General features: G+C 35.5%; 1 protein-coding gene across 1 annotated transcript in view; it reads left to right on the plus strand.

Moving 5' to 3' along the window:
* TACR3 (tachykinin receptor 3) overlaps positions 1 to 14,548 on the plus strand; it is a gene marked incomplete at its 5' end in the record, with an annotated part of 68,301 nt that extends 53,753 nt beyond the window's left edge. The window contains 2 exons of the mRNA XM_082610915.1: positions 12,575 to 12,771; positions 14,195 to 14,548. Coding sequence (XP_082467041.1) covers positions 12,575 to 12,771; positions 14,195 to 14,507 — 510 coding nt within the window. The 3' untranslated portion in view covers positions 14,508 to 14,548. The remainder of the gene's footprint in view (positions 1 to 12,574; positions 12,772 to 14,194) is intronic.
* Between the last annotated feature and the right edge of the window lie 2,099 nt (positions 14,549 to 16,647).

The following is a 16,647-nucleotide window of genomic DNA, read 5'->3' on the forward strand; positions in this document are numbered from 1 at the left end:
GGAGAGGTCTAGCTTAGCAAGGTGGAGTCATTCACTTGAATAGAATTTAATGTACAGAGAGATGTTCTATTTACCTTTACCTCCAGAATCAGCCTCTTCTACTTCTTGACAACACTCACTGTTAGAAAATAAATTCTTACCTACAAGACCTTTCACTTTAATTAAAACACAGTTAGCTGGGCACCTCCAATACATGCCAATAGCATTAATTAAAATGAGCATATAATGCATATAATGCAAGCACAGTACCTTGCACATAACAGGGCCTCAACAAACTTTAGTTTCCCTTCTGTCTTAGGAGGCAACTGTTTGTCCCTTACTTTTACTCTCTGAGATTTTATTTATTATTTATTAATTTACATATCTATCTATTTATTATCTTCTTTCTTAAACAGTCTTATAAAATTAAATGTACCTACATATTGTTATCTTTTCTGAGTTATTCCTTTCAATAAAGAGCAAATTCTTTCTTTTTATCATTGCTGACATTAAGAGGAGAAAGCAAAGCTTCTAGAATATGTGTTTTGACTTATATTTACCTTAGGGTATAAATAAATCTACACTGACATAATATCACACATCATAAAAATAAGTTTGTGTATGAAAATAGTTTCTTTAGCCACCATTGAAATAGAATGCAATGAACAATCCAGACATGTGTCTAACTTTCTCTATTAGTAACACACTAAAATTCAATTCAATGGCATAATGAAGCCTATGCTACTGTAATGATTAATTTCATGTGTCAACTTGACTGGGCCATCAGATACCCAGATAGCTAGTTAAATATTATGTCTGGGTGTGTCTGTGAGGATATTTCCAGAAGAGATTAACATTTGAATTGGTGGAATAAGTAAAGCAGATGGTCCTCCCCAATGTAGGTGGAATCATCTCATCTGTTGAGAGCCTAAATACAACAAAAAAGCAGCAGAAGGGTGAATTTGCTCTCTGCCTGACTGCTTAAGTTGTGACATCAATTTTCTCCACCAGCCTTCCTGGGTCTCCATCTTGCAGATGGCAAATTGTGGAAGTTCTCGGCCTTGATAATTGTTTGAGCCAGTACTATATATATGCATATATTTAAAAAACGCTTAATAAATATTTGCTGAATCAATGAATTAACAATGTATGAAGCAATGTCATAATGCCATTAGCTAAACTGATGAGGAATAGATTAGATGATCAGAAAAAATGTATTCTCCCCTAGATCAAATATATTTTTATATAAAAATGAAAGTGCTCAGAAATTGGACTACTTCTAGGAAGGCCAAAAATATGGAGTATACAATAGGGAGCTGTGCAGTATAATTGATATCATAGCAGTAGTCAGGGTTCTTCAGTGAAACAGAACCAATAGTACAGAATATATTCATTCCTATCTTTCTATATTCATTCTTATATTCATTCATTTCCATGACATTAAATATCATCTATAGATCTCTGACTCTGAAATATATATTCCAAATCAATACTTCCTCTATGAGCTCTGAGTTTATGCAATAATCAGCTGCATACTTGATGTCCTTGTTTTGGCTATTTCTGAGGTATTTTTAGAGTATAATATACAAAATTAATCTTTAAGTCTCCATGTCTGTCATAAAAGCAGACTCTTTCTACAGTCATCCAAATATTAGTAGTTGGCATTTCCATTCACCCAGATAATAAATTCTGAAAAGAGTCATTTTTAAACTTCCCTTTCCCTCTCACTATCATCTATTTCATCACTAAATCCTAATGAGTCCCTCCCTAAAAACATCTCCCATTTCTGTACTTCTCTCCACTTCCATTGAAATAATTCTCCAAGATACTATCATTACAACAGCCATTAGGTCCACTACCACCACCTCTCCAACTCATTTCCCCAGATCTACACTTGTTCTCCTCAAATTTATTCTCCATTCAGCATCCAAGATTTTTTATTGAGATATAATTTAAAATATAACATTATATTAGTTTTAGGTATACAACATAATGATTTAATATTTGTATATATTGCTATATGATTACCACAGTAAGTCTGGTTAACATCCATCAGCACACATAGTTATAATTTTTTCTTATTATGGGAACTTTTAAGATCTACTGTCTTAGCAACTTTTAAATATACAGTACAGTATTATTAACAATAGTCACCATGCTGTACAAGATGATGTTTTTAAATTCTAAATCAACTCATGCAGTCTGCTGAGTTTTTCAGTGGTTCCCCGATATAGTTAAGAAAATAGATCAAAGCAACTGCGAACCCCCAAAATAACCTATGAGATCCTGCAGAATCTTGCTACCACTTACTCTGCCAATCTAATTCTATGAAACTTCACTCTTCACATACTATGTTCCAGTGACACTTGCTCTTAGCTGTTCTAGCACATCAAAGTTTCTCCCACTTCTCAGTCTTCATTCACACTATTATCAGGACATAGAATGATGTGCCCTTCATTCTTCTCTCTGTACATCCTCTAGGTTCCAGCTTAAATATTACTTCCACAAATATAACTTCCATTGCATTCCATAAACCTAGATATAATTCTTTTTCCCCATAGAATTCATCATAATTTGTAATTTCATATGTATTTGTGTATTTATTATTTAATGACTACATCTTTAATAGGATGTAAGTTCTGTGAAAATAGACAACTTTTTTTTTTCTTTTTTAATTTAGCACTGTATCTTGAGAGCCTAGGGCCTTGGTTTCTTTAGAAAAGTGGCATTATTGTAGAACAATTGTAATTTAAGGATATAATAGATTAAGTAAGCAAACATAACTGAACTTCTTTCTTAGAGCTGTACCTTCACATGGCTCACATAGCTATTCTTTCCAAATATCCTGCTAAATAAAAAAGCCAAGGGCAATAATAATGATTTTAATTTCGGTTTAAAATATATAAAGGTGGGTTTTTTTAGTCACTGAAATAATATTTTTGAAATTCTATTATGTGCATGATAGGGCAAAAACCTGGTAAGACAAAGATAAATGATATTTTTTGCAATTAAAGTGTTCATAAAATGGGTAGTAAAATTAAAATATCCTCAGTCAATAGGTATTTATTGAATGTCAAGAACTATGCTAAGTTTTGGAGACACAAAGATGAATAATGCATGTCCCCATATCCAGACAGAAGAAAACAGAAACATGCTCGACTGTAACATGTATCTGTGTTATAAGTATAATATGCTAAGTCTAATTAAGAAGTATCTAACCCTACCTGCATGAAGAAATGAGGGAAGCTACTCCAAGAGGTGAACTTGAGGTACTCTCCCAAAGGATGGAGAGAAAATTTTACAGGGAAAGAAATTGGATTAGGGCATTCCAGAGGTAAACATGTGCAAATCATGTAGATTTATTTCAAGGTAACTACAAATAAGGACAACATTTATTTATAAACCATGTTTTCTTAGTTTGTCATATACTGTAGAGAAAAAAATTAATTTTCAGTGACTGATCTTATTTTCTATAGAAATATAGAAAACAGTAATCTTAAACATTCTAGATTTATACTGTTTCAAAAAACAATTAAAGTATGCACACCTTTAAGATAAAAGCCAACTGCAAAAGACACTGGCTGGCTCAACATTTCAGACCACAATTTATTAACAACACTCTGTTTCTAAAAGGACAAGATATATAAACACATATCAAGGCATAAAATCTGCTGTTCTGGCAAATGATGTCAGCCCAGCCCTTCACCTGGCCAGGTACATTCTCAAGATACCAGATCCCTCCTTGCAACTTCTAGAACAGAGAAGGATGAGACGACCTGGTAGTTGATTGCAGCTCTTTCCTCTTTTACACCCTCTTCCCCAGAAGGGTAACTGAGACAGAAATCTTCTTGACTCTCTCCCCCACTTCTGTCTGTCAAAAGATTCTAAACCCTAACAGTAACTATTTATTTGAGACTAAAACAGTCCTTTCAGCAGACTTGCTTTATGATTTCTAGGTATAATGAATATATGATATTGTCAAAGATTTATACTTTTTTTCCATTTGTCTTTAACTGTGTTTGACATAAATAAATAATGTGGAAGTAAGTGGTACCATATGAGCACATAAAATATTTGAAGTATTGAGTCCCTATTTCATAGTTTTAGTACATATAAATCTGTCCTTATTCATGTAGTGTTAGATCAGCCAGGTTCCAACCTCAAATTCTCGGGCCACTCCACCATTCCAACTTATTTTCTCACTCTTTCCCCTTCCAGATTTAGAAAAATATCTCATATCACATAAATCTCATTTGAGCTGTCCCTTAGTGGAGTAAGATTCTTTGATTACCCTTCACTTAAGCATCCCCTGAGAATGCTATGTGAGGAAAGAAGCAAAGGCTATTTTTCAGGGTCTTTAGAAGCAGAATGTATACAAAATGATCCCTAGCTAATGAAGAATGAAGAGGCCCAGTAATCCTAGCTCTGAACTTGCTTTTGGGATCTTAAGAAATCATCTCCCTCCTTGGTTTTAAGTCTCTCATCCATAAAATGGAGAAACTATATGGTCTAAGGTTTGTCGTGGAGTTTAAATAAATTCATATATTTGAAAGTTTTAAAATGAATATAAAAAACACTAAGCCTTTTACTAAAATCAAAGAGGGACACGACTCCACTGACTCATACACCACTTCTGCCCTCAAATGTACCCACTGGTCATACCTCTCTCAAAAGACAATGTAACTATCAGCTTGACTTTCCTTTAGTGATTCTCAAAATGACTGTTAGAACTACGTGGCTGAGTGCATCACTCCAGCACAGAAACTGTGTCATCACAAACTAGCACAGAAAGGTAGTAAAGGGAAAGATAAGGAAATAGAAGTTTTGAAGGACAAGATAAGAAAGTCCCTAAGTAGAGCACAGAATGAGAAATTGTGCTATACCTTCCAGAATTTAAGAGAGAGAAATTTGAAATGTAAAGTCAGGAATGGGCTCTCTATTGCTGTCCAGTTACAGTGTAACAACCCAGGCCATCTCAATAAGTAAGAGAAGAAGATATTGACCAAACAATTTCAAATTCCAGTCCCATTACCAAACTATCACCTTGTAGTTCATTATGAATTATACATTTATATATTTTGTCCATATGTTCTGAGTACTATAATTTTATTACATTTTTTGTGTTATTAGCTAGATGTATACCTTTAATGTAAACCACATTTTTAAACCATATTTTGACATTCTTCCCTATTCTACTATAAAAGAAGCCTCGAAAACATGACTTGGCCCCAATATTCATAATATGTGACAATTTGTTTTTTGTTAATTCTTGTTGAAGTTGGCCTTATTTATTTGAATAGCTGAAATAATGGTAGATAAATTTGCTTCTATTGTTTTATAAACCATAGAAATATTTTTCTGGCTCTTTTCTATTTTAACTATCTTCCTCTAAATACTAACAAGCCAGATGTGCTCCTTCAGAAGTGAATACCTAAGTGTGATAACAAAGAAGCCTTTTGCCTTAATCAAAGGAGCCACTCTTCAGTCTAAGCTCAAGTGACAGATTCAATTGGATTTTTGACTTGTATAACAACCACAAAGAATCTATCACCTTGCCCAGCAAGTAAGCTTTCTCTGTGCTTGTCATTTCTGTTACAAAGGAATTATCACGGAAAATAGTGCTTGTGAGGAGGACCATATATAATCTAAGAGAGGCTCAAGTGATGGAAATAGAGATCCTGGTCTATCCTTTACTTCCCTGAAAGCAATTTCCAGGCAATCAGAACCTCTCTGGAAGTCTCCATTTTCATTGGGAACTTGTATAGTATTTTGCCTCCTACTTTGCAGGAATTAAGCCATATGTAATATACTCTCCTTAGCATTACAAACACTGTATTAATCTACTCAGGCTGCCATAAAAAAATAACATAGCCTGGTAATTTAAACAACAGAAATATTTTCTCACAATTCTGGAAGCTAGAAGTCTGAGTTCAAGGTGTCATCAAGGGTTGGGTTCTTCTAAGATCACTCCACTATGTTGCAGATGGCTGTAACCCTCTGTCTTCACATGGTCTTCCTTCTGTGTATCTGTATTCTAATCACCTCTTCTTTTAAGAACACCAGTCATATTGGTTTAGGTCCCACCCTAATGACCTTATTTTAACTTAATTACTTCTTTAAAGACCCTATCTCCACATACAGTCACATGCTGAGGTGCTTGAGGTACTGAGCATTAGGACTTCAATCTATTAATCTGGGGGAGTGACATCAGCAAGATGGCCAAATAAGATGTCCCTCATCATAGCCCCACTCAACAACAACAATTTGGCATCTATCCAGGGGCAAGAGTGCCTTTGTAGAAACTGGGAGATCCAGGTAGGAGACTGTGAAACTGCAGTGCAGTCCAAGAATGAGGAGAGTCACTTTGAAGAGTGGCCTGCACCCTGGCGGCTGACTCACCTACCACGGTCTCAGCTACAGATCCAGAAACAGCTCCATACCTCTGAGGACTTGGCTACAGCCCCATCTGGCTTTGGTTCCATCACCAGCACCATAGCTGGGAGAGTCTTGCCCACAGGAAGACAGATAATAGACATACAGACCTCTGTCTGGCTGTGAACCCCTGAGTGGCCCGTAAACCAGCTCTGCCCCCGCTTAGCTGTGAACCAGGAGTCCCTTGAAAAAAGTGATTTAGACAGTCACCCACGGATCAGAGAGCCTTTGTGGAAGTCCAGGAGTCCAGCAGAGAAGTTCCAGCACAAAAAAATCTGAGATTGGATGCACTGGAAAGAGTAAGAGGAACAAACTGACTTTACACACATCACCTCTTCCCCAAGGTGACACAGCTCAGTGCCAAGAGGGCCTTCTCAGCTGTGATTTCTCCCTGGGGGGGAAATAAGAGCATGTGACGGGGGAGTGCCAGGCTTCCTCGGATGTGTGCGACCCTGCCAAAGATACCCATCTCTGTCTCCCTCCATCCAGAGGACTGTGGAGATCTGCACAACTAGGGGACAGAGAGCAGCTGGGAGAACAGCAGGCAGGGCTCCAAACTGAACATATCAAAGGGACTTGGATCCTACTAACCCATCATGGACTCCATCAGGAAGCCAGCTCACAAGCCACTGGGGATGCCTCACAGATGTTAAGAGAGTAGATCTTAAATGTTCTCAACACACACACACACACACAAAGGGTAATTATGTGATGTAATGAAGGTGTTAACTAACCCACCTGGGATGATCATCTCACAATAGATACATGTATCAAATCATTATTTTGTACACCTTAAACTTGCACAATGTTACATGCCAATTATATCTCAATAAATCTAGAAAAAACTTCTAATAAATAAAAAGCCATGTAAACTTTAAAGAATGTGGTGGTGAGGACATAATTGAGTCCATAATAAGCCTCTATAAGTTTTTACCTTTAACCATGATCCCGTAACATCAAACTTTATTTCCTCTTGCCTTAATGGACTTCTTATTCTAATGTCCTCCTGTCTTCCTTTTTGTGGCTGCATTCCTTTTTATGTCTTCAGATCATCATAAACCTGAAATCTTACAATACTTTAAAATTCTAAGTTTCCAGTGGAAAATGAAATTACATTAAAAATGAAGCATGACCAATGAAGTGTAAAGAAGTAGAATCCAAACACAATACTGCACACACACACACTCACACAGAAATATTTTCCACATTCCATGTATATACACATAGGGTTTTCTCATTTGTTTCACCTTGACATAACTCCTTATAGGTATTGCTCTAAGCGAATGTTAATTGTATAGTCATGCTAGTTGGATTTGGCAACAGTGTCAAATTTCTTGGATGACACTAACAAAATACACCTATAATCACATCTAATTCTGAAATTACTGGCAAAATTCAACTCATCTTCTGGACTATCCTGAGCTTTTTTCACAAGTGTTACTACTTAGTTCTCTTTTTCTCCCTTGGGACTGAAATTTTTAAGCATGTTCTTTTAAACTGAAACAGCAAAAGCCCAACCTAAATAGTCCAAGAAGTAGTACTTTAGATTTTGATGCTTGTCATTAATTTTTTTCCATATCTTACTCTTGAGAATATTATTTTAATTTGCTAGTATGAAGTTAGAATAAGCAGGCCTGTAATTTTGACCTAAGGAGATATAATGGTTATTTAAGAACATTTGTGCAGATAAAAGGTACAGAGAAGTGGTACGGTATATAGTCCATGGGATGGTTCTTCAAAACATGCTCTGGGGTTTTAATTAAAACGAGAAGTTCCTTCTCACATACAGTTGACCATTTCCAATTCAGACATTTAAAAAGAATAAATTCCCCCTTGAAGAATATAATTCCTAGATATTTTTAAGGTTGGCAATATTTCCTAGACTGGCAAATTAATTTCCTAGACTGATTCTTTTTTCTCTTACAACTTAAAACCTCAAAATCATCCATCCTGCATTAATTTAATATGATAGATAAGAACAGCTGCAGGCATTCCAGTCTAACCTGTACAGGATAAAAATCCAAAGATTTATTTTTCCCTGATACCTGAAGAAAAGGTGCCCAAAGCTTATTCTCACTAACTTATGATGTGCATTTCCATCCTGCCTATGTATGAGTAAAGTGGATTCTAAACTATTAAGAAGAGGCAGTGGGGCTTCTCTGGTGACGCAGTGGTTGAGAGTCCGCCTGCCAATGCAGGGGACACGGGTTCGTGCCCCGGTCCGGGAAGATCCCACGTGCCGCGGAGCGGCTGGGCCCGTGAGCCATGGCCTCTGAGCCTGCGCGTCCGGAGCCTGTGCTCCGCAACGGGAGAGGCCACAACAGTGAGAGGCCCGCGTACCGCAAAACAAACAAACAAACAAAAAAAAAAAAAAGAAGAAGAAGAGGCAATGTTGCTATAAGAGCTACCTCCCTTGTCCCACTTCCCTTCTTTCTCACCTGGTAAGTCCCTGTGCCAAGGACAATGGATGGCCACAACTATCCATGTTGCCATGGAGAGTAAATCCAATCACCTCAGAAGCTGGATATGTCTTTCAGCTTCAAGAAATACCCAACATCGATCAATCTTTGTATCAAGTTACAATAAAATTTGTTAAGGTATGGTGAAACATTTGAGTCATCTCTATCCCAGTCTCTTATCTTGCCAGAACATATCAGGAGTTTCAGAAAGTCCACCAACTTTCCTGCTTAGCATATGTAGCCTGTCTGAGCTAGTGTCATTGTCCAGCCATGAGACACAGCGGAACTGAGCAGTTGCACATCTATCATTGCTCAAGGTTTGTGTTTCAAAGTGCTCTTTCCTTCGCCTTTTTATGAGGAAGATGATTACAATTTCTTGATTTCAGCATTTCACAAAGCAAGGCAACTTTGTCCACCCAGGAGCCTACTTTTGTATTTACATCAAACCTGGGGGCCTGAAAGTTTGATATATGAAATCATTCCAGAAGATTTTATGAGCAGAGACCCAAGGTAATGGTTAAAATGTATTTGAGAGCAATAAATCAATAAAATATAGCTGTTGTTTCACGATAAAAGATCCTTTCTTTTAGGTTCTTTTAGATTTTTCCTAAAAATCTTCAAATAGGTTTCTAAATGTTTTGCAACAGGGTCCTTAAGGCCATGTATATGTGAATTATAAGTTATCTGATACTCCGTTTCTACACATGCACTTTAATTTTCCCACATTCCAGACTTCTTCCACATTGATGGTAGGAAGTCACATTACAAGACTCTGATAGCCTTTGCAGCTCTTCAGCTATTGTTGAAAGACAGTTTCATGCAAAGGGAAACTGGTTAATCTGTATAAAAGCAATTAAATAAGCTTTTATGTACATTTGCTGATTCTACATTTAACATGGTAGCTTGTACCATGTTCACATTGTCATAAATATTTTTCTTACCCTTAACATTTATTCAGAACAAAATGCAATGCTTTCACACATCCAAAATAATATATCAGTAATACTGTTTGTGCCCTAATATGCTTTACCTGAATTTGTTTGCCTAGAAAAGGGAAATAGTTCATTTTATATACACATGTTCATTTTAAAGTTGGAGGACAAATGATACCAGTGATTCATGACAGAGTAAAATTGTGAACATCACTTAACCAACTAAATGTCTTTTAGTTTTTGTATTCAGTTTCATTTACTTATTTTTCAAAACTTTGAACACCAATTATGTGTGAAATCCAGCCTACATGCCTGAAATACATAAGTAAAGAAAACAAGCAGAACATTCTTGCTTTTTTTGTGTTCTAGCATAAGGACACACAAAGTAAAGAATAAACACAACCAACTGAAAGTAAAGAGCAAGCTAAGGGGCTTGGGGTGCTGGAAGGACAGATTGCAATTTTAAATAGGCTGGTCAGAAAATGATTCATAAAAGAAGTGACAACTGTGCAAAGGTTTGAATGAGATGAGGTTGCTAACCAGTGAGAATAACTGGGGGAAGAGGGAGAGGGAGAAGCCAGGGAGAATAATCTTGGACAGGAGCTTGTGTACAATGTTCAAGGAACAATAGGATATTCACATATTCAAGAATGAAAAAACTCAACCAAATCCATGTCATTCAGTCTAAACTTCCCTGAGTCTACAGGTAACATGCATTGAGTCATTCCTGCTTATAATAAACTAGTAAGTTTCATTCTTACATAAGAATTCTCTTATTCTCTCATAAATATTTTCAATTTATTTACACATTTGCATCCCCATTCTTATGCAGTTTTAATTTACATTTTTGCATTTTCATTATATTATAATCTTCTTCAGGATAAGGACTTTGTTCTCTACTCATTATTTTTCTCTATTATGTTTTTTAGACCCAATAGACATTCAATAAATCTTATTAATTGTAAGCAGAAAAAACAGACTTAAGAGGCTGAGTTTTAAAAATTTTAACTTAGATTCCATGAATCACAGTCATCAAATCTTTTGGTCATTTCCTCAGCTTCCTAAAGTGCAATTGAAAACCAATTAATAAGTTGTTAGATGTGTGAAACATTGTATAAATGTACAATTATAATCAAATAATCTCCTTACTTGTATTCTACAAATATATGAATAAAAAATAGGAGAGATAAAATGCAGAATTCTGAACACAGTTATTCAGAAAAAAATGCAATAGACAGAACATGGAGAAATCAAAATACTGCATGGTGGGGCCAGTGATGACATTCTGTGAGCTACTGACCTGGATTTTCAGCTCTGATGGCCAATTACCATCAGCTAATACTAAGTACCTGGATGCTAACTGTGATTAGGCCCTTGGGAAAGCTTTGCCTTCTACATTGATCCATTTCATGCCTTGCCTATTTCTAGAATCATGTTTCTCATGATTTTTAATCTTGTCAACTTTCATCTGAATCCCAACTTGCAATCAAATAATGAGTCCAGTACTTAAATAATGTACTTTCATAGTTTCAAGATGCTACATAGGTTGTTTACATCAGGACTTTATCTGATTGATGTTCTAATATGACTGTGGTTAAGCCTCAAAATTATTTTGTTTAGTATTTATTATTCTAAACTTTTTACAAATTCCCAAAAGAAGTATGAACAAATTTACTTGACAGATTGATAATGGGAAATATTAAATGAAGTTATCCGAGGATGTTGTTATTATTTCCTTTCACATAGAAGGCGAAGCTGCTCACGGTGTTCAATAACTTTGAGTCTACCTTTCTTATAGACACAATGGAACAGATTTTATCTTATTTACAGACACACAAAACATCCTCCCATTCAACTTCCTGTTACAAATTGTACACTGTCGTTTGTTATTCATTCATTTTATATATAATTATCTATCTCCAGCAATACACTAGAGACTGTGCTAGATGCTGGGGACGTTAATATAATCAAGACATTCTCTATGTCTTTTAGGAATTTAAAGACTAGTGGAGGAGAAATAGAGATTGATATTCTTTGACTAGAGCTTTCCAACATATTGTGGTTCAAAAGTGTAGAACAGAGGAAATGACCCATGCTTACCAAACTGAAAGAAATTGGTATATAAACCAGTTGTATAAGCCAATTGCCTACTTACAAATTTAAAAGTAGTGATATTTTCTCAAACTAAGGTGAATATCCTTTTTCACTATCCAGAGAAACCTTTACCAATATCAGATTAGAAAAGAAACCAAGGTAACATTCAAACGGTTTCCCAGTGAGAATGGTATTAGAGTAAAGAAATCTAAATAGTCATAAGCTATACTCAGGCTATAATAAATACTGAAGAACATGCTCAGCCACTACAGCCTGATATACCTCCACTGTGACTCAACAGTCAGTTCTCTAGATATAATGTCTTCACTATTTTACAGTTCAGGCTAGCACAGCCAAATCCTAGCTCTTGCTTCTTTCTCCCCCAGGCTTTTTGATGTTTTATAAACACATATTTTCTTCAAGCCAATTAAAATATATTTGGTTCTGTTTGAGTGATTGCCACCCGTTCACTAGGTGACACAAGCACGCTTTCTTGAAACTTACCTTAGGTAACTATCCTTATATTACCTTGCCATTTTTTAATATATTGACTATTTCTTAGGCATGCTATGTATTTAACTGTATTGGCAGAAAAATATGATTTGCAGTAGGCTATTAGAACTAATAGATACAATGACTTTTATATTTGCCAAAAATGACCTCTTTCTGTCTTCCCAGGTTGTAAAAATGATGATTATTGTCGTGGTGACATTTGCCATCTGCTGGCTGCCCTATCATATTTACTTCATCCTCACCGCAATCTATCAACAACTAAATAGGTGGAAATATATTCAGCAGGTCTACCTGGCTAGCTTTTGGCTGGCAATGAGCTCAACCATGTACAACCCCATCATCTACTGCTGTCTGAATAAGAGGTAAACACAAGATTACCAAATGCAAGTTCCTTTTCTCTTCTGACTTCAGTGAAAGCATATAATGCTGTTCCAGCTCCCTGATGCACATTTAAAATTCAAAAGGAAGGAAAAAATGAAAAATTCACTGAGAGGAACACAGAGCTAGATATTTTTCTAGACTCCTCCCTATTTAATGAAATAACTCACCTTAACAATTACCTCCTCAAAACAATGCTTTTAGGGGTTCTAACTGGGTGGGTTTTATATAGGCCAAATTCTCTCTCCAAACCCTTTAGAATTATACTTGCCAAAGAAAAAGAAATGCCCTGTTATTAAAGGAGGAGAGTTGAAAATGTGCTCAAGTCCTTGAAGAAATGAAGGCACTTCGTAGAAATGCACAGATGGAGAGATGATGGCATATGTGAGTGGACTCTATTAAAAAGGATGACTTGTAAATAGACTTCAAAATAGAAGGTGTTGTGAGAGCAACAGAAGCAACACTAAGGAAAAGAATGACAATCCTCCTTCCAGCATAATGAGGTCAGCGAGTTAGACAGGGTGCAGCCTCTGGTGGAGGGGGAGCTATTTTTTAAAGTGAAGTTGGAAAGAAAAGTAGAAATATTCACAGTTAAATTTAAGACTGGAAATAAAAAGGTAAACTGTGGTTTCCAGATAAAAAACACCTTAGTTGTAAGGTCAGCACATGGAGGAGAAGGGTTAAGTTTCATAGGGTCAATAATTTCCTTAATAAACCAATGTGGTTTAGCACAAGCAGAAAGTGAATTTCATGGAAGTAACTACATGACCTAAATCCTAAGCTCGCTTTCCAGTTGGACCTCTACCACACCGTTCCTCAAGTTTGTTAAAAACTACTAAATTCTTACTTTTTTTCAGTAAGTGCATAAGCCATATATCAATTCAAACCTCCCCATAAGCAGTACATCTGTTTTTAGTCAACCTCATTTAATGGTTTACAAAGCCAAGGATTTTGCACTTTCATATATGATTAGATAAAAACCATCCAGATGAGCAATTAATTTTAATATTAAATGAGACTTTATAAATGTGTAATTATTTCTGTAAGAAGCCATTTTGAAATATGTCATTTTTAAGTGCCTTACCCAGCAAACTTAATTCACTTATGTAAATGTATAAAATTATTGAAGAAACATACACTGTTTCTTTGGCATATTTATTACTGATACTGTGTTTTTACTATATGATGACTTGCTTCTCATTGATGGAAAATTAAGATTCAATTCAAACAAGAAGAACGTAGAAGACTAGTACCAATACTGTGGCATAAATTCTAAGAGTTTGACTAGAAAATTAAATTAAAAAACTGAATTGGCTTAACTGCATTAAGTAGGGCTTTCTGCACCAGTTGAAGGAAATTTCCACTTGAAAACATGACTTTTTCTTCCCATGGCCTGCTTCTCCTCAGATTTCGAGCTGGCTTCAAGAGAGCATTCCGCTGTTGTCCTTTCATCAAAGTTTCTAGCTATGATGAGCTGGAGCTCAAGACCACCAGGTTTCACCCGACTCGGCAAAGCAGTCTGTACACTGTGACCAGGATGGAGTCCATGACAGTGGTGTTTGACCCCAATGATGTGGATAAGACCAAATCCAGTCGGAAGAAGAGAGAGCCTCCAAGAGACCCAAGCTTCAACGGCTGCTCCCGCCGGAATTCCAAATCTGCCTCTACCACTTCAAGTTTCATAAGCTCACCCTATACTTCTGTGGATGAATATTCCTAAATCCATTTCCTCAGCTGAAAGAGTAGGGTGAGGCCATCATGGTGCCACCATAGGCCCACACCCTCCTGATTGTCGGTCAGCCCTGTCCTACATACTCTCTGAAAATAGAAGGGCAATTTTTAGGCAACTATGTTTCAACTGAGAAACGTAGCATGTAAGTGTAACAAAGACACTATTCAGATATTTGCCCCCTCAAAAGTAAAATGGCCTTTAAATTTATTCTTTGAAAACTGAATTATTTTATGTAACAGAAAAATATACTGAAAAATACTTGTAGAGTGTTCCATTTTTCTCATTGAAAAACTGCAATATACATTTGTGACACTAAGGTGACATATGATTTTTCCAAAAGTTTAAAGAACCTTTAAAATATAATTATGTGAATGAATTAAAACAAAACCTATATAAAATGAAACGTTTTCATCTATAGCTATAAAACAGAAAAAAAAGTTATATGACTAATTTTACCACTAGAATGATGGAAAATTAACCTCCAGGAGTAAAAATTAATGAAAATCTTTGCAAAAGAGAACTAATTCTAATTAGTTCTAATAAACTAATAAACATAACATTTTATTGAGATTTAAATATTTTCTCCAAGAAATGTAACTGAAAAAGAAATCTAATCAAATTATTAGGCATCTGTACATATTATTTTCTTTACATTTTTATCTGGGAAAGTGGCGTCAAAAGAAAAAAAATAATTATTTACTTTTTGACCATTACATATATTAAAGTGCCAAGCTAAGAAACAAAGTTAGGACCTTAAAATGACAAAGCAAATCCTTATGATCCTCCCTATTTTATTTTTCACAAATATTTAAAAATTTTTTTAAAAGGTAGGTCGATTACAAAACACTAAAGATGCTTTCTAATGGAGAAGGGAAGAATCTCTGACTACCAATTTTTAGGCAAGAATTAAAGATATTAATTCATAGTTATGACAGCAGACAAGAACATCTACTAGCTCCAAAAAGGAAACGTGTTTCTCCTGCATAACCCAAGGAAAAAGTTTAAGGTGGATGTCAACTTAATAATTGTACAGTGCCCTTATTCTCTCCCTTTCCCCCACTGCAAAAAGAGTAAGGACTAGGGGAAAGTATCAGAAAATATATTCAGATACAAAGCCTTAGGACAAAAAGTTTATGTAGTGCCTATATGTAAATTAGTACCTATAAGTAAATCAAGTAAGATGTAGAAAGCTGAATCAACTGTTAGAATAGAAAGCTGGACAATACTTGGATAAATGTGAACTAATACCAGGCGAATGAGAATAATATACACCTTTCCACAGAGAGAGCCTTCCTTTTGTCTGCTTAGATAATTCAGAAATTCCTCCAGAAAGAAATGAGCTAATGGTCCTAAAGAAGCATCTGTTTTACTACAAGCCAAAATATACTGACACATTTCTGAAACCCATAACAAAATAAAGTACACCATTAAGCGTAGAATTTATCTTCCAGACTTCAGTGCTTATAAACCATCTTTTCTTGAATTAGGGATACTGTCACTCCTGCTCAAGAAAGCAGAAACCTCCTGAGAATGTGGTTGTATAGTACAGACTTCTCCTTTAAAATAGTCGGTTAGATTTTTAAAGCTATCCAGCTAAAATAATTACCTATAATACTTTACTGGATTTTTATGCCTCCATCAATACAGGACCGACTATTTTTTTTAAGAACAAGATAAAAGCAATTATTTCAAGAGAATATCACGGTCTATTGCTCCTACAACATCAAATTTTCCAATCCTACCCCCTGTTTTGGACCTGAAGTCAGAAATATTTAAATTGTTACAAGGTGTTAAAAAAGTCTACACACCCCTCATCATATGTGTTTAAGCTGAATTTCTTCTGATTACACCAACAAACAGATACACATACATACATACACATACATGCAACTGTGTATACACATACAGTCTGTTTAATGTATGTAAGAACTTCAAAGAATTAAATTCAAAATTGAATGCTGAAATAGTAGTGGCCATTACAGAGTTGCCACAAACAGTTCAATAAAGCCTGTGAAGCTTGTATGCAAGCTTTAGATAAGCAAATGTATTATCATTTAGTACCTAATCATTGAATACAATATTTTAAGTGTTCATTCCAAAATATGTAAATGCTTATCATATAATGTGA

The sequence above is a fragment of the Mesoplodon mirus genome (assembly GCF_964341445.2).
Source record: "Mesoplodon mirus genome assembly, chromosome: 2".
In the NCBI taxonomy this organism is placed as follows: Eukaryota; Metazoa; Chordata; class Mammalia; order Artiodactyla; family Ziphiidae; genus Mesoplodon; species Mesoplodon mirus.